The 18,200-nt window shown below is 43.8% G+C and overlaps 2 protein-coding genes across 3 annotated transcripts in view; both read left to right on the forward strand.

Moving 5' to 3' along the window:
- unc5db (unc-5 netrin receptor Db) overlaps window positions 1–16,840 on the forward strand; it is a 135,465-nt gene extending 118,625 nt beyond the window's left edge. For both annotated transcript variants that reach the window (XM_084024635.1, XM_084024636.1), the window contains 5 exons: window positions 2,132–2,359; window positions 7,169–7,318; window positions 9,147–9,311; window positions 10,572–10,750; window positions 12,843–16,840. In XM_084024635.1, coding sequence (XP_083880761.1) covers window positions 2,132–2,359; window positions 7,169–7,318; window positions 9,147–9,311; window positions 10,572–10,750; window positions 12,843–13,107 — 987 coding nt within the window. In that variant the 3' untranslated portion in view covers window positions 13,108–16,840. The remainder of the gene's footprint in view (window positions 1–2,131; window positions 2,360–7,168; window positions 7,319–9,146; window positions 9,312–10,571; window positions 10,751–12,842) is intronic.
- Window positions 1–18,200, forward strand: part of hdr (hematopoietic death receptor) — a 119,761-nt gene that overhangs the window by 91,755 nt on the left and 9,806 nt on the right. The gene's annotated exons all lie outside the window — the stretch shown is intronic.

Here is an 18,200-nt window from a genome sequence, read left to right on the forward strand (position 1 = left end):
GGAATAAAACTTTACCATTTGTAAATCAATTACTCGCCATGTTCACTTCAGTATCTTGAATTGAACTCCACTGTGAATACCGGATCAAAAGCCGGGAGATGAGGAGCTCATCCGGACTCACATGGACCAGTAATGTGCAGATGAAGTGGTTTAAATAGGACGGGTCTAGTAAAGATGTGTGTGTTTGGGACCGGATAAATATGACTTGAATTATACTGCACGAGTCGTGTGAGAGTTTCCCTCTTTTACTTCCATTCATAAGTGCTAGAAAAACAGTTTTCTTCAAGGATTCAAGCTAACACACGGTCTGTAATTGATATTCAAATGGTCATTTGGTGGCTGAAGTATTTAAATAAATAGCTTAGTATATTATACAGTATATTATACAGTATATCATTGTGAGTTCTTCTTCAAGGACATTTTCCTTGAAGCGACGGGTTTTAATTGGAGTTGGTGACACATCGTTAATGATTTCAGTCACGAAAACTTGAAACGGCGTTTGTTCATTTCATTCGTGGCCTGTCATCACTCGGTATATTTGAACTCCCCCTTCCTGGCGGGTTTGTTATAATATCTTCTTATCAATGTGAGCTATATGAAAGGAAAGACATTACAGATTCCTTCATTCCAGTTGGATATAACGTAGTTCTTCCCGGCTGCTGCTGCTGCTGCTGTCGTCTCATGAATAAAACCGTCTGCATTGTATGAAAACCGTCCCTCATGTTTCCTCTCGTTCTCAGGAGGCTGCTGAGACAGCCGGTGTGGGATTTGTCTGATTGAAAGCAGCGTTGTTACCTTGCACTGTTATTTAGCAGCAGCGATCCATTTCACTGTTTACACAAGTTCATTTGCACATATTTCCAGTCATATCTATTTAGCTGCGGGCGTGAATATTTAGTTCTGCAATAGCAAAAAAATAAATAAAAAGCACTTCCAGTATCGCAGCATGGGGAGCCTCAAACATGCTGTGCAAGATAATGTCTGACTATTTGTGATGGTTGGGGTTTTACCCCCATGCTGATTTGAGTTTAATTCAATAGATTGTATTGATTTCCCTTTAAAGGAAAGATTGTAACGCCCGGCCACGTCTCCAAACAAATAAGGGGCAATGTTTCACCTCCAATATATGATCTAAATTTTACTTTAATTCAATTATCTGTTTGAAAACTAGCAGGTTAGAGCAGAGCAAGAATAACACTGTTATAATCCTCACGTTTCTTTCAGCCATCTGTGTATTTAGTTCAGTCCAACATCCCATATCTCATGAATTGCATATTAAAGGAATTAAAATATGATGGAAATTGAAATGCTAATAAAACATTTCCTGATTGATTTCATGGACACAGAAGAACTGCAAATTGTAATTTAATGAATTGGGATATTATTCAAAAAAAGTTGACATGAATGACTGATTTTGTTATAAATCAGCGTCCTTATGTTATTTTGCATCCTTTTTGATACATTTATTGGGATTAAATCACTGAAGATGTGTTTGTTTTGTGGTAAACCTGCAGCTAGGCCAGCTAGACGTAGACAGCTGGGTGAAAATCTAGTGATTGTGTTTTTTTCTGCCATGATGAATTAAAACAGATGATCCGGTGGTGAAACTCACGTATGGTGAAAATCCCCTTGGTATTTGGTGTGAACACAGCATAAGTGGAAATTAAAAATGTATACTATGTATATAATATTGTGTCCACATTGCATCAACCTGGACACACATACCGGGGCCGTAGATCAGATGAACAGTTCCCAAGGAGACACACACAGAGATTCCTTGCCGTATAGTTAGATAGAAGATGTGTATGACATAACACCCATAACTGTTTAAAGAGTCCTCGCTGATCCAACCAGCTTTTCTTTCAATGCAAGCAGGCTTTCCAACAAGCAATCAGCGGACATCATGTTTCCTTTTCTCCTTGCACAAATTCCCCAAAACATTCAGGGTCAAATCTGTATGCTCCATGCACATTTGGTGTTTGAATAGTATGAAAGAACCAAGTAATCTGCTCTGATTTTACCTGATGACGGCCTGAGAAGTAAAATGTTAAGAAAGGGAGTTAAAGATAGTGTGCAGTTGATATTTTATTCCCAGGACGATAAAGACTGCCACCTCTGTGCTTTCTTACAGGAAGTGATGTTGGTGGAGGAGGAGTGCACATCCTGTTACTGCCTGCTGGACTCGGCGAGCTGCCACCTGCTCCTGGACCAGCCGGGCTCATACGCCCTGGTGGGCGAGCCGCTGACGCAGGCCGCCGTCAAGCGGCTGAAGCTGGCGGTGTTCGGCAGCATGGAGGCCGGCTCCAGCAGCTACAGCCTGCGGGTTTACTGTGTGGACGATACGCCGCACGCCTTTCAGGTGGGAGACGGACGCCGCTCGACTGTTTGGCTCGTTTTTTTTCCTCGTTTTCTTTGTCCAGCCGGCAGCATCACGATCGGTTCTCCACGCTCTCATTGATTCACAAAGCCAGTCATAGTGCACGTAATGGTTTCAGGAACGTAGACAAAGTGTATTTGATGCCTAGCCCACGTCTCCTATTGATGAGCGAATTAAAAGCCTCAGCGCTGCATGATTAACAACCACCTGGGATCTCACAAAGGGGCATTGGAAGGTTTCCTTTTCTGAAGGATCTGGGGAGAAGATCAGATGATGCCCTTTGGTCTGTTGGATTGTGAAACCCCATGATGATGCCGGGATGCTGTGAAAGCCAGAAAGTTCTGTAGTCTGTGTTGCCTGTGTTGGACCTCCCCCGGTTTCTGCTCATTCATCCCATACTTTGGTCCTCTCCATTGCTTGTTCTGACTGTGGTGAACCTGTATGTGGTTCTTTTAGCCTGAGCCGGGAGGCAGCTGGCCCCTCAGCATGCACTCTCTCTGCCAGTTAAACCGTGCGTCTGATTGCAGATCCGTGACCGTTGTGCAACTCTACCGTGAAGCTGATTCTCCGTAAGCGCCTGACTCTTCTAGATTATTTCATAGACTGAAACAAAAGCTGCTGCACTGTAATCACTGCCATTCAAATGTTAACCAATCATTCTTTTTTTTATTATTTTATTGGACTTGATCATCCTGCGGCGACCTGTCGGCTTTTTAAGCTTTGAGATCTCATCAGCGAGCATCAGGGAAATCAAGCTGAACAGAACGAGCTGAACAGAACGCCGAGCGCCTCGTGACTGATTCCCGTTTCCCGACCGCCTTTTTTCTGTCATGTCACAGCCGTCAGCGGCAGCTGGCTTTAAAATGCATACTGGATTTGGTTTATGAATTTCCAGCCTGCCGAGCAGATGCCAGATTTTCACGGGGTCCCCAGGGCTCCTGTCTGTTAGCGCCACATCTCTGCTGTGTGTGTTTTCCAGGCTCGGGCACAATCACAGACCAGATCCTGGTTCAACAGGAAGCCTAATGCAAAACAAACAGTTGAGTGAGGGCGCCATTTTTCTTCAGCTGAGACTGTGGAAGGGTTAGGGTTAGCAGTTGCTCTCAATGCTTCTCTTTTCAAGTAAAATTTTCTAAATATTCACTTTTTGAAGCAACACTAAAGAGTATTTAGTGCCATAAAATAATGTTTCCAAAATAGTTTCAGTGGTTCATCACCTCAAAACCGGGTGAACAGCACTTCAGCATTCCCTCTGCAGCCCTCTATTGGCTGCGTAGAGATCAGTGGGAGAACACCCGGCAGGTACATGGAAGATACCTTGCAACTAGGTAGTTTTTAAATTGGCGTCATGGCAGAGCCTGCAGAGAAAAGGAGGAGTATAATGTCCGATGAGGCGAAGAAAAGAAAACGGGAGCATGACAAAGAAAGAGCTCGTACGAGAGTGAATATCGGACCGGCTCACACTCATTGGCGAGAGCTGAAGGAGGCTACAAAATGCAAGACGGATGGTGACTTGGCTTTGTTGCTGCTGGACTTGTAAATAATACCGGTAATCATTTTTTTTCCAACAGTGTGCATCTGTGTACAATACATTGTCGATTATTTTATTGGCTCATGTTAGCTAAGGCGCTATTGTGCTAATATACTGTATATTGTAAATTATTTACGACCGGCAGTAATGGACAATTCCCTTCCAACCTGTAGGGGGACCGAAGAGGAAAAGTTCTTAAGCTTTAAGATTTCGTTTAATCGTCATCACGTTTTGAAATGAGCAGATTCATTTCATTTGTTTTTTTTTTTGTTTTTTTTTGTGTGTGTCAGCTGTAACAACAAAGTCAGACAAAGTTTTGTTGCTTAGGAACAGGCAGAAATAATTCCCCTCCACCACCAAGTCAATATCCAAGGTCATTCAACACTGGAGACACAATGGATACGAGCTTTCTACCTGAAAATACCACTGTATTAGTATTCTGCTGGCAGACGTGATCCTCCACTGTAAATGCTAACAGAAAACTGTTCACCTTGACCTTTAGCTTTCAGCCTCGGCAAATGATAATTTGTCCTGAATTCTAACGTCATCTTCATCAAAAAAATATTTTTAATGATGAACACAACGGTTGTCATCACATTTTGTGATTCCATGACAATTATGTTTCTAATCCAAGTCCACACAGGAGAGACAGACACAGGACTTTGTGTTGACCGCTATTTGTGTCCCACAAATGTTAACTTATTGTAACTTAAGTTAAGTAACAAACGTACCTATTTGAAGCCAAACCATGATGTTGTCTAACCAAATTTTGTAAAAAAAATGTTTGTGTCTCCCAAAACATAATTGAGAATGCAATTTAGATTGCAATGTAGGGTTGTTACTTTATAGCTTTGTTAAAACGTGTCAAAATCATGGCTTTATGGAGAAATGAGAAATAAAGCTTTGTCTGGTAGCTCACCTGCTAACAGTTCAGCTAAACCTAGCTACATGCTCAAGCAGTACACTTCGCCTCCACCAGGACTAGCTGGTAGCTCGTAGCTGGTAGCTTGTAGCTGGTAGCTTGTAGCTGGTAGCTCGTAGCTGGTAGCTCGTAGCTGGTCCCTGAAGCGTTATAGCCATCTGTAAGTTCCCATTTCAAAGTTAAATGCTATTTTAAATGTTCATCAACAGAAACGCTGGGGCCTCTTGTCGGTTTACATGTATATTAGTTTTAATGTGATCATATCTGACATGACAGGCGGCTCTGAATAGTGATATACACGTGGCTGAACAGGAAGGCATATCTGGTAAACTGAAATGTACAAATGTGCTCAACAAGCAACCCAGATTGTATCATGTTACATCTCAACTGCTTTTTAACAGCGTTTTCCAAGAAATATCTCCTGGAGATCGTGAACGGACCTTCACCATAGTCGTCAAAACACCATTAAAATGACAGTTGAAGACAAGTGAGAAGCCATATTGGAGATTTAATGTGACCATGACCACTGGGAAGCCTGGGCGTGCTTCTGTTACCACCAACTCTCTGGAGACGCTAATAATTTCACTATAACTGTGTTGCTGTGAGCGCTGATCTTTCTAAATTGTTTTTGCATTGAGGCTAACTCGCATTTAAAAGGGCAAACTTTGCTTTAAACGTCTGTGTATTAACTCGTTAAAACAAGTGCTAATAGCGCAGAAGCACCGAGACGCTGTTTGGTTGGCGGCGCCTTTGGGGGTGCGTCCCATACTGCTTTGGGAATTCCACAGTTTCTTTTTGTCTAAGTCGTGCGGGTCTAGCGGCTGCAAAAAAGCCACAGGATCCTTTGGTTTCGCTCCTCAGTGTATTCAATCATTTTAGCAGCTAATTACCAAAACCACAAAAGCTGGACCCAAATCAGTTGCTCCAACCACAAAGTTTTTTTCCCTAAAAGCACGTCTCATAAACAATTAACTCTATTGTTTTGAATATGAATTTTCCAGATGTTTAAAGAGGATGATTGGATTTTTATTACAAAAAATGCAGTTCGGGAGAAATATTTTCTTATACAATTGCTCATCTTTTATAGTGATGATTCAATACAAAATCCAAGACTTTGAAATGCTCTAACTTGCATTTTGGGGCAAAAGAGATCTGCCCCAAAAAGTCACGAGTTTTGCCAAAAGCTTTCTGAAGAAGAACAAAAAAAGCCACGTCAAGAGACATGTAACGCTGCCTCTGTGGAAAATTACCAGAACTTTGACTTTTGGAAACCCAGACTCCCGAAATAACTCCAGCAACTTTTCCGATTCTTCTGCCTGTGTTTCTCCTTCTTGGCTGATATTGCAACACTCCCTCCGCTGTAAAACATCAGTCGTGTGTGTGACGCGTCAAACGGCCGATCGGCAACAATCGCGGTCTCCGCAAAACTTCAATCACGGCGTCTTGACAGCTTCGAGTTCAAAAAAGGGAACGCCGTCACAGATCCAAGCTGGAAACATGCTTCACCGAAAAATTAAAACGTCCAACGCCAAAAACAATAAAAAGTTGTTCACAAAAAAAACAAGACGTCCAATGCCGTCCAGCTGCTCAGCGTTTTTGGGGAAAACAGAGAGGAGCAGCGTTTTTCGGTTTCCCTGCTGCCATTTTTGGTTTTCATGCAAACATCTTGCTTCTGCATTTTTGCCAAAAAGTTCATTGTTTTTATGCCTAGAGCAATAACGAAATGCAATATGCCACCAGCGCACAGACACATTCTCACACACACACACACACACACACACACACACACACACACACACGTACTGACACCCACAGCTCTGTTCCCCGTCTTCTCCCTTTGTGATTGAGATGGCTAACGATAGACGGGCCAGGCGCAGAACCATCCCACTGGGACACTGAACAATGATGACAGATGAATACCTGCAAGCGACAATCAACGTGCTCTTTCATCATCACAAATTCAATTTGAGATGGACGCTTGCCCCCCCCTCCCCTCCCCTCCCACGATGCATGCGTTTCCCCGGCTTTAAATCCGAACCTTCAATCTGTCACGTTCAGGCTGCAGACGTGATGCTAATGTGAGCGCGGTGCTCCTGTGATGTGTTCGGGGGAGACTCTGACGGCCGCCAGGTTCTGTGTTACTATTTGTGATGAGTCAATTAGCAGAAGTGACAGAGGAAAGGATTTGCAACAGGTGTTTGTGCTGATATGCAAAGGTAGCGCATCTTCCCTAACACTCATTTCTCTTTTCTCCCCCTCTTGTTTTTTCTTTCCCACCCCTTTCCTTCTCCTTCCTTCCTCTTGCCCCCTGTTCCCCTCCTTGACCTTTGCCCTCCAGGGAGTGGTGGCTACGGAGAGGACCAGAGGGGGCCGGCTCCTCGAGGAGCCAAAGATGTTGCCTTTCCGAGCGAACACCTTCAGCCTCCAGGTGTCCATCCAAGACGTCCCCCAGTTCCTGTGGAGCATCAAACCCTTTACCACATGTCAGGTAACTACGGCGATGCCACGCCAAAAGCATCAACCCTTTTCAGTACCAACAGGCAAATAGACACATTTATCTTCGATGGATCATTTATAAACAACATGGAGCCCTCTGCTCCATAGGCATCATTAGCTAGCGTTAGCACATCTATGCTACACAAAGAAGATGGTATAAGAAGCGGCGGTTCATTTTAACGCTGTGATCTGTCGGCTGGTTTTAGTCGTAGATGAGAGATCGGCGAGGCATCTCAGGCCGCTCATCAACTGTTGTGTAAGCAGATTGTTCAAATTGTGCTTCGTTACGTTCGAATAAAGGGAAGCCTGAGGAGGTTATTCTTCAACAGTGTGGCCCGTTTGAACAAACATGGCCGCCGCGTGGCTCCACGAACCGAAATGAGTTTGACGCCTCGGCTCTGGAGGACCATAAAGATGGACATGATTTGAGATTAAAAGCTTTGTGTTTGTTTCGCTTTGCAAACAGTTATTGGACGAAAGCCAGTGAACGCACCGCGGCAGACAGTGAATGCTGTTTTGTGCCTCGTTGTTGCCGCTCGCCAGAGCAGCTGAGCTGTGTCCCCGCCGTACGCCGTCGTAGCTCAAAGACCTGAATGCAGGTCCCCCCCCCCACCCCCCACCCACACACACACACACACACACACACAGCCTTATTTATGAGGGACCGAGGATGGCAGGCAGGCACCGCCAACCTGCTCCGGTGTAGCAGGTGCAGAATAATAGCAGAGGGTTGTGCCATACATCAAGTCGGCTTTTAGTGCTTAAGAGCACCCAGGCTTTCCACGTCCATCACCCCCCCCCCCCCCCCCCCCCCATTCTGAGCTGCACTGGGCAAAGGGTTAAGTCATCAGTAGGCACGCCGGGCGCCTCTTTTCACGCCGCGGTCTTCACAGAGAATCGTTTACAAGTCACTTTTAATACGACGGAGACGAAGTCTCGCAGAGGTCAAGGACGTTTTTTTCCCGTTCTCTGGAAATTAATTATACTTCAAAGGCAGTCTTTCCCCCGGTTCCCTGTATTTCCACATACACTCGACTCCCACTACTTAGCCTGAAAGCCGCTGCTGCTATCAGACGTACTGTACTGAGGGAATCAGGCTGTATTTGTGAAATGGATTTTTCTTCCTCCTCTTCCTAACAATACTTATTTCCACGCTTAAATATCAGGCCATGAAATCACTGAGACTTCAAAGCCAACGTGTCCCGTTTTCATCTTGCTGAAGTGTTTAAGTAGCTGTGCATGTGGAGAACGGCGAGCTGAGTCGTCTCATTTAGAACATACGGTATAGATTTAAAGGTGCAATGTGTAAAAAAAATTGTTCTAAGAGTATTGTTCCTTTAGAATACTCAAGTAGAAATAACAAGTAGTCATCCAAATAGTTACTCGAGTAAGAGTAAGAAAGTATTTCGTGAAAAAATTACATGAACGTAAAAAGACAAAATATGAAAAATATCAATGTGCAAATTCAGATATTGCCAGACAATATCCCTTTAACTAAAAAAATAAAACATTAAATCTTTACCAAATAATAATGATATATGTTATCTTTTATTGCTTTTGACAACTCAAAGATGCTTTACAGAGGAAAACAAAACAAGACAAAGCAGAACAGCAACATTCAAGTTAATGAATAACATAAATGAAGGCTAAGAGTCCTTCCCCGGGAACATTTTTAACACTACATATGTCATTTCCTGTATTCTGGTCTAATGCATAGCTAGTAGATATTTCTCTTGCATGATGATGTAAGTTCATTTTTTGAATGTTTAGAGCTAAAATGCTGGTTTCTGATGTCCCCTCCTTTGCTTCTGCCTCCTCAGGAGTTCTCCTTCCCCCAAGTGTGGTGCAGCAACCAGCAGCCCCTGCACTGTGCCTTCTCCCTGGAGAGATACAGCCCCGCCACCGCCCAGCTCTCCTGCAAAATCAGTGTGCGCCAGGTCAAAGGTCACGAGCAGATTCTGCAGGTCTACACGACTGTGGCTGAGGTGAGGGCGGGGGCGAGGGGAGAGAGGGATGGGGGGGGGTGGTGTCTCACTTTCTCACTCAACCTTTAGATAACCTTCGTGGAGTTTGTCCACTGACTGCAGGGGCCGGCCCTCCTGAGCTCCTGAGCTGGCCTCGTATATTAATAGAGCGAGGGAGACACTTCCTTTCTTCCTTCACAGCTTTATGCTGAACACAGACAACAGAGATCCAGCTGCTCGCCGCATTTACCGCGCATATCTTTTTAACCTTTATTCGCCCAGGGAGCCGTGTTCTCCCAGCAAATAGCCTGCATCGCATTCACATGCATTAACACCTGGGAGCCGCCCGGCGTAACAGCATGCTTCCTGTCAGCCGCTGAGCAGCTCCACTGGAGCAGCCAGAAGCTAGAAATCCTCACTCAAGAGCACCTTGACAGTGGTTGTAAAGCCAGAAGAGAGAGGAGTTGCTCATTGATTTTTTTTTTTTTTTTTTTTTTTTTACCCAAATGCCGGTCACAGAACGTGCTTTTCATACTTCAAGGCAGCCGGCACTCTCGCAGCAATCAGATGCAAGTGAAATATTATTTGCAATTAACTTTTTTTTTTTTTATGTTTTTTAATCCGACCTTCGTGATTAGTTTGGGGGTTTGGCAGATTGTGAGGCATAAATAAAAGTGTTTATAGGAGCTGTGAGCGGAATTCAAATCACAGCGTACCAGCATTTTGAGGAGGGGAGTCCACACTGTGCTTTGCGCTGCGGGTCACCGAGTCAGATCAATATCATTTTCATACAGAGCAACAACACAGCAGTCCCAGAAGTCCTCGACAACAACATGAGCCGTACAGTCTCCACCAAAGCACACATTTTTGTGTTTCGTATTTTCCATTATGTAAACATGAGGAGTGAGATCCAGTCAGGTGCCATTAAGGAAAATGTTACAGCCTCCTATCAGAGACCTGATGTTTTATCGATACACTTGTTCATTTCCAGCCTGCTGTGGCCAGTTTTCTTTTTTCTGACTGTAAAATGAAATCAAAATTAAACTTTAAGGAGGCGCCATATATTCTTGAGCTTTCTAGGAGTGTGTGTGCAGTTGGATGTGCCTCAAGCCGGATACAGTGGGATATCTATCACAGTCCTGTTATTTCAGATAATACACAGACCTCGTAGTGATCCCCCTTCCCAAACACACACACACATCTCCTCATGAACGAGAGGCTGAACATTGATGTTTTCAAATGCTACCTGATCCTAGCCTGTCTCTGTTCTGTCCCTCCCAGACTGAAAAGGAGCCGGTTCCATTTTTTATGCAGACAGACTGCACCATCACGTCCCAGACGGGGCCAAAGGCCTTCAAAATCCCCTCGTCCATCCGCCAGAGGATCTGCGCCACCTTCGACACTGCCAACGCCAAGGGAAAGGACTGGCAGCTCTTAGCCCAGAAGCTCCACTTAGACCGGTGAGCGACACGATGTGCATCCTCTCTGAGACCGTCCGTAACCATGACTTACTGCGAGTGCTGTCAACCTGGTTGATTTCTCTTTATGTGAAGCTGCCTTTAGTTCTTCATGTTCATGAGACAGTAATTCTAGTAGCACATAGTGTTTGTTGAATGCTTATGCTTTGTGCTTTATTACACCATATCCTTATAAGGGATTGTGTGTCACATCACGTGTATCTCTAACCTTTCTGGGTTTTTTTTCTTTTATCAAATGAGAATGTATGATGAGAAACGCACATTTACCCGATCCAGTTGTTGTCTTTGCCCGGTGCGATCCTGTGGCAGCTGTAATCTCCTGTTAAGTGCACGATTCATGAACCGCTTGGAGTCCTTCGGGATTCCAAATTATCCAGATAAGCTTTTCCTCTCCAAGTTGGGGCGGCTTTGAAACGAGCCCCGATGTGACCAATGGCTGCAGCCTTTCATGCTGCTTGTTGTTTCTATTCCAACTTGGAAAGCATCGAGGAGCTGCAGTGAAACACTGCCCCCACCTGGAGGCGGAGCTACACGACACATACGGTCGTTGTAGTGGCACAACAAACTCTCTTTGCTGTCATTTTGGCAGCACCTGATAATTAAATCCAAACCAGACTGTGTTTGTGAGTTATTACTCATCATTTGTGATGGTAATGTATTCTCCCTATTTTGATAGTCTTATAAGGTCATACCTTTTTGTTGTAACTACACATAAAAGCAGATGGTTTTGTTTACTGCACAAAGACAATTTGTGTTGACTCCATTTTCAGTTGCAGACAGATATAATAAGTCAATTTCATCACAGTCAAGTGAAGGGGACCCAAGGACAAATATTTGTTCATATTGATTTAGGACGCATGTTTAGAGTGAGTCTATGTTGTTGTTTTTTTACACATTTTACATATATATATATACATGTATTTTACATACATACAAAGTAAATTACATAACACATAAGGGTACAAATCTTCAGTTTTGTTTTTCAACTCCGTGGCATTTTTACACACTCAAAGCCACTTTACAACATAAAAATAGACACCTATAGATTACCAGATGACCACTGCAGCTCCAACAAAAAGTACAAAGACACTAAATGCAGAAAATCCAATGAATGCAGATAGTTTTCAGCGCTGAACGGACAGTTGCAAACGTCCGACGTTCACCTTAGCGGTTCTTCAGGACGACCAACACGTCTGCTCTGTCAGGTAATGGAGGAGTCTGCTCCCGGCTGATAGCGGAGGAGAATGTGCTCCGAGGGTGTGGATGATGCTAACACACACACACACACACACACACACAGATACCTGGCTGCCAAGTCTGAAAGCAGTGTCCATCATGATCCAGCCGCGGGTCACTCGACTCGCTGAGGAGATGCGAGACCTCTGTCGAGCCTGAACCTCCTCCATGTTGTTGTTCTTCCATCGATTGTCATGTTCTTGAGGGCAGAGAGCAAAAAATAAAAGAATAAGACAATATATAAAGTTAATTTGGATAGGAAACAACAGGAAGCCTGTTTTTATTTGTACATGTTTTACTACTGCAGCTGAACTGTCTTTATCAGATGAGCCTTGCATCTGATTTAAAATTGCATTTAACAATCTGTACAAATACAATATAACCCATCAAAAACATAATATTAGTGTAATCTAAAGTTATGTTATATTGAAAGGCAAAATGCATCTGTAAATCTACTGATATGTCTTATTGTTTTATGGGAAGAAAGAAAATACAGAATGTTTTCAGTTAAATGACATTGTGTTTCTGTGTGTAGAGACGTACTTATTTCTTACGTTAAAAGGGATTTCTTGTCAGAAACCAAAATATATTATAACACGAGCCTTGTCCTTTCACAACTACTCACCTTGTTTTCTGTGCATCGATCAATAACACTCTTGTCCAGAGGAATTGACATGATTGTTGTATTATGTACAGACTCAGTTTGACTCCCATCCCTTCCAACACAAACACAGTCCCGGCCTGACGCCGGTATTGAGCGGTTTTCTCCGCGCTGCGTCCCTGAGAGCGACCTCGTCCTCTGCAGCTCATTAATCCGGCTTTGTGTGCTCCTCCACAGAAACCTGGGCTACTTTGCGAAGCGGCGGAGTCCGTCGGCGGTCATACTGAGCCTGTGGGAGGCTCGCCACCAGGACACCGCTGACCTCGACTCCCTCGCCAGCGCCCTCGAGGAGATTGGCAAGATCCACTCCAAAAGCTCCCCCAAGGACCAGGACGAGCCGGAGTCTGACTTCAATCACGTAGAGGCGGGCGGCGTGTGTGGAACGGACAAACTGACTCATCAGACGCCGCCGGAGGACTCTGCTCCTGAACACACAGGCTGAGAGGAAGAGAGAGCGAGGGAAAAACCGACAAACTAAAGGCGTGTGTAACGCGCACAGCCGAGCGATGGACGACACGCCGCGGCGGTGTGCTGGAAAGGTCACGAGGTCGTGGGTGGCATGCCAGCAGTCAACACGCCGACCGATTCCAACAGATGGAGGTGAGCCGGTAACCTGCTGTGGATCTACAACTCTCTTTAAAGAGTCCGTCTGAGGATGGACTGTAAATCTTTTTCTGCCTTTCAAGTCCATTTTAAGTTATTTCTTAATGTATCGTTGTTGTGTTTGTTTGTTTTTCCTCCCCTCTGTATATTCCTTTTTTTGCAGCTCAGAGGGAGAGTGGGATGGGAGCTCTTTTTTTTTTTTTTTTTTTTTTTTTGCAGCTTTCCCAGCAGCCCACACGGAAATAACACAGATAAGGTGATACAACAGGTCCCGTAATAGTTTGGATCTACTTTCTCATGCCCCCCCCCCCACATCCCTGTGTCGAAGAATAAACGAGGACTAAGAAGCAACTTTTTTGACGTCCGATATTATATTTTTCAAAGGAAGCTGCCGATTGCTTAAATGTTGTGATTGTGAACCTTCAAAGCCAAGTATCTTGAAATCCCATGTTCATCTCTTTAAAGAAAAAAAAAAGAAAGTCTATAGGAAGTTTAGCGCTTCTGACTGACAAACCAGTGTTGTACGATCTCTTCTACGAAAAAAATATAGTTTAAAAACACGATATAATATCAGCCCAGGTCTAATCTGGAAGGGCAGCCCTGTCAGTGTTCTAGGCTACGGGGGGGAAATGGTTGTGGCTTAATGTGGCAGAGGGAGATTTCTAACCGTGGCATTACACTTCATTACAGTTTCCCCACCAAGAGATATGGAGGCAGGAAGTGGTGAGACATAATTTCCTGGCCCGGCAGGGAGCGCATCGCCGCTTCTTATCACCCGATTCCCACCATCGGCACCCGTCACACACGACTCATATCAGACCCTGACACCCCCACCCCCCCACTCCACACACACACACACACCCGACACACATGCAGACGCACTCATTGCCATTTCACGGCTACAGAGGTCATGTGCATGCAGATTGTACAACAAAAAAAGGAATTGTGATATTGAGATACAACGTGCGGTTTGCATGTCGGTTGAAATCCAACTAAACAAACATCAGAATGAGAGATAAAGAAAAACATTTTTTCGTGAGGCTCGACATCCACAAAGTGACATTTCGTGTCGACCGCCGTGGTAGTCGTATGACCTTCATAATAAAGAATGATGCCACGAATCAAACAGAATCTATTATAGTTTAAGAAACCCTGTGAAACCGTGTGTGGGAATTGAATTACGGATGTCAGAAGGCGGCTCGCGACCCACGCTGTCGGAGAATTAGAGTGCACCATCACATCGCATAAAAAAGAGGAAAAAGGCTCTCTCTAGAGCCAGTGTTTGGTTTGTCCCTTCTGGGCTACCGTAGAAACATGGCATGAGATATCGGCCTCTGATCGGATCCTTACTTGTGGTGCTCAGAGAGATCACATTGAAAATAATTAACAACAACATGTCGCGTCCCGATTACTCTGGAAAATCCAACACACAGATTTCAACCAGTAATTCGGTCACACGCCCAACATTTCCGCTTGTTTGCCGACTTGACAATATTAAAACTGAGTAAAAAAATGTATCATCATGTTCATAAAAGAACACAGAAAGCACCTTTGCCTCATCAGAACTATCTTCAGGATTTATCAGATAATACATTCAAATAACAGCAGCTCTAACATGAGGATGAAGTATAATGCAACACCATGAAAGAAAGTGCTGTTAGGACCTTCAGAGGCCGTCCTTACCATCAGACAGTGGCTGGCATTATCATGGTTTTGGGTTGTTTTTTTTTCTCACAAATTAATTCCCAGAGAATAGTTTTTTCTTTTCATGTTTTTTTCACTTGTAAAGACTTAAATGAAAATAGAGTCTTTTTCTCAGAATATTATCACACCTTTTTATTTATTTTTCCTCCCCTTGAAGCCAGGTACTTTGCAACGATGGTATACTTCTGCATTTGGCTCCACTTTGGTCTTGTAGATCCTTAATTAAAACAAATAAACCCAAATAATATCATTATGGATACTGGATGACGTGATGCCATTTGATTTACTGTTTCACAGTGACTCCTCCTTAAGTAAAGATAAGAAAACCACTGAATTGACGTAGTTAATCTGAATTCAACACACAATTCCTTGTCCATAAACCCAATTTGTCAGCATTTCTATTTGTAATCGTTGGCTATTTTCAAGATAAGAGCGCTGTATGTATTTTGAACGTGTCCAATATCAGGGATGATATGGTGACTTTTCGCTGAATATATCTGACCTAACATGTGAATGGTTTCATCCTGCCATGATAAAGTACTCTCTCTGCATCACCTCTCTGTATTTCTAATCATTTCTAATCGTTTATATCATTTAATCTGATATTGGAAGAATGTGAAAGGTTCTTGGATATAATCGTTTCCCTAATTGTGACTAGATGGATTCTCCTCTTCATTCCTGCGAGCAAAGAGTGTTAAAAAAATGGAAATGTGGGCTTTTGTAATGCTTAGCGGTGGCTTATGTTGCATCGGGAGCATTACGCAGTACGACCCCCATCCAACCCGTTCTCACTCGGTCTGTAAGCCCTCAAACTGTGACGCTTTGCACGGTCGGAGTTATGGTCGGAGTGGAGGAGGAAGTCACATGACATTGTACGAAGAGCAATTACGTCCATATGGGGAGTACTTTTACCCAGGACACCAGTGTTCGTGTCCAGTGTGAAACCAAAATCAGCATTGCACTTATTTTAAGTTAGGTATGGAAGTTAAGTTATGTAACATGACATAATTTATGTAAACCAAGTAGTATCCTGGGAACACAAATGTTTATTTAGAAAAGAGTGTCTGCATGTCATTAAGGACGCCCTATGAACTTCTCTTTAAAATAGAAAATGTGGAGTTTCGGACATGAGAGGCAGGTAAATATCAATAACTAGTAGCGGTATATCATGCATCCCTACATGTTACAAGTGGGAATTTAAACATTCAAAACTGAGACCAGCCATGAACGTGGAGCGTCGCAGTTTGAGGCCTTGGGCTGCTGACCTGGCATCAGTGTTCGTGAGAGAGAACATCACACCCAACAAGCACTTTCATTCTGGTTGTGTTTCAGCTCCGTCCGCTGCGTCTCATGAATATCTAATTTCTAAAAAAACGAGCTCATACACACAAATGTATTGCCACTACGTACAACGCTTTGGTGTCAGACTAACACTGTTTCTTGAAATAAAGTTCACTGTAGCGTCCATCATTTTCTGTCACCTGAGTTGGTCGGCCCCGTGCTCTTTTTGTTTTTGTTTTTTGCTTTACGCATGGCCTTCGGCTTCATATCACTATTCTTGTGCCTTGTTTAACTACTGTAAATGGTGAATGTTGTAAGGTACAGATGCGGATGGAAAAAAAAGAAAAGAAAAACAATTAACCATACTGACATACATTTCAAGGTATTAGTTGAAAAAGTATTTAAGATTATAATATTGAATAGGCTGCAGAGCTTTTCTAGTGCTGAACATCTATGTTTGGTAATGCAAGGCAGCTTTGTGGTATATATTGTATCTAGAATTATGGACATTTTGGATGTTTTCTGTACAGTAGAATTTGCAAAATGTATATGCAGCCTTTTTGGAAATAAATGTACAGTTGAAAGATCGCAATTTGTCTAAACGGGAGTTGTTTTTCCCCGTGTGCAGTGGAGACAACCGTTCATTTTCAGTCGGCAACGCTTTGGTCAGAGATACAGCTTCTTTTGGCTAGTAGCGGCTAATGTAGCCTCGAGCCACAAGCCTCATACGGGGTCATCTCTATGTTCCCCGGGTCCTATGTTCCCCGGGTCCTATGTTCCCTGGGTCCTATGTTCCCTGGGTCCTATGTTCCCCGGCTCCTATGTTCCCCGGCTCCTATGTTCCCCTGGGTCCTATGTTCCCCGGGTCCTATGTTCCCCTGGGTCCTATGTTCCCCGGGTCCTATGTTCCCCGGGTCCTATGTTCCCCGGCTCCTATGTTCCCCTGGTCCTATGTTCCCCGGCTCCTATGTTCCCCTGGGTCCTATGTTCCCTGGGTCCTATGTTCCCCAGGTCCTATGTTCCCCAGGTCCTATGTTCCCCGTTTTTCCCCGCAATTCCTTAACGGGTCCTAATAGTATTTAGAAAGGGCTGGGTTTTTTTCCACCATCATTTCCATAATGAACTAATTACCTAGCGTATGGTAGATTAGATTAGATTAGATTAGACAGGCCATGTGACCCGAATATGATGAGGAGAGATTAGGCTGTAAATTGTTGTATCTTGTATCTCAATCATCACAGTAGGCTTTCCACGTGGCCAGCAGGCCTACCGTCACATATTTCTTTTGCACTAAGCTACAGGCTAGGCCTATTCCGGGGTCATGCCTATGTTCCCCGGTACAAAGCAGGGAACATAGGACCCGGGGAACATAGGACCTGGGGAACATAGGACCCGGGGAACATAGGTACGCTCCCCCTCATGCAGCCGTGTGGAGCGGGCTAGAGGTCCGGTCACATGAGGACATTTATCAGACAGAAGCAAGGGCATGTAGGGACATGTCTCTACCAATGTTTGTGCTGCCTCATTTGCAGCAAAGTCATATTTGATCATTCAGTTGTTCCCTCCCAGGCGTCTACAGGACCTAGCATGCCAGCTCCGTTTGGGACTGTCTCTCTACGGCAGGATGCTTCCCACCCAGAAGCTTGGAATGGTCCAAATAATGTCAGCAGGGCAATCTGCCATTGCCTTTTGGATTACAGTATGTTTACCTTTCTAAAAATCTATACAAAATATAAATAAACACATATTCATACAGATTTCTTACACCTGACTGTTACCTGTTTTTTTTTTGTATTTCTCATTTTAAAACATCAATTACGTAACTTAACATAATAAAACAATTAAAATACAGCATAGAAAATGCCTGCCTATTCCCACCCGACATTATTTTGTAGGAATTTCCTCAGAATTGTTGAGCCCCTGGTCTGTCTGTGAGAGCATCATCAT

This window comes from Eutrigla gurnardus (genome assembly GCF_963514095.1).
Source record: "Eutrigla gurnardus genome assembly, chromosome: 13".
Classification (NCBI taxonomy): domain Eukaryota; kingdom Metazoa; phylum Chordata; class Actinopteri; order Perciformes; family Triglidae; genus Eutrigla; species Eutrigla gurnardus.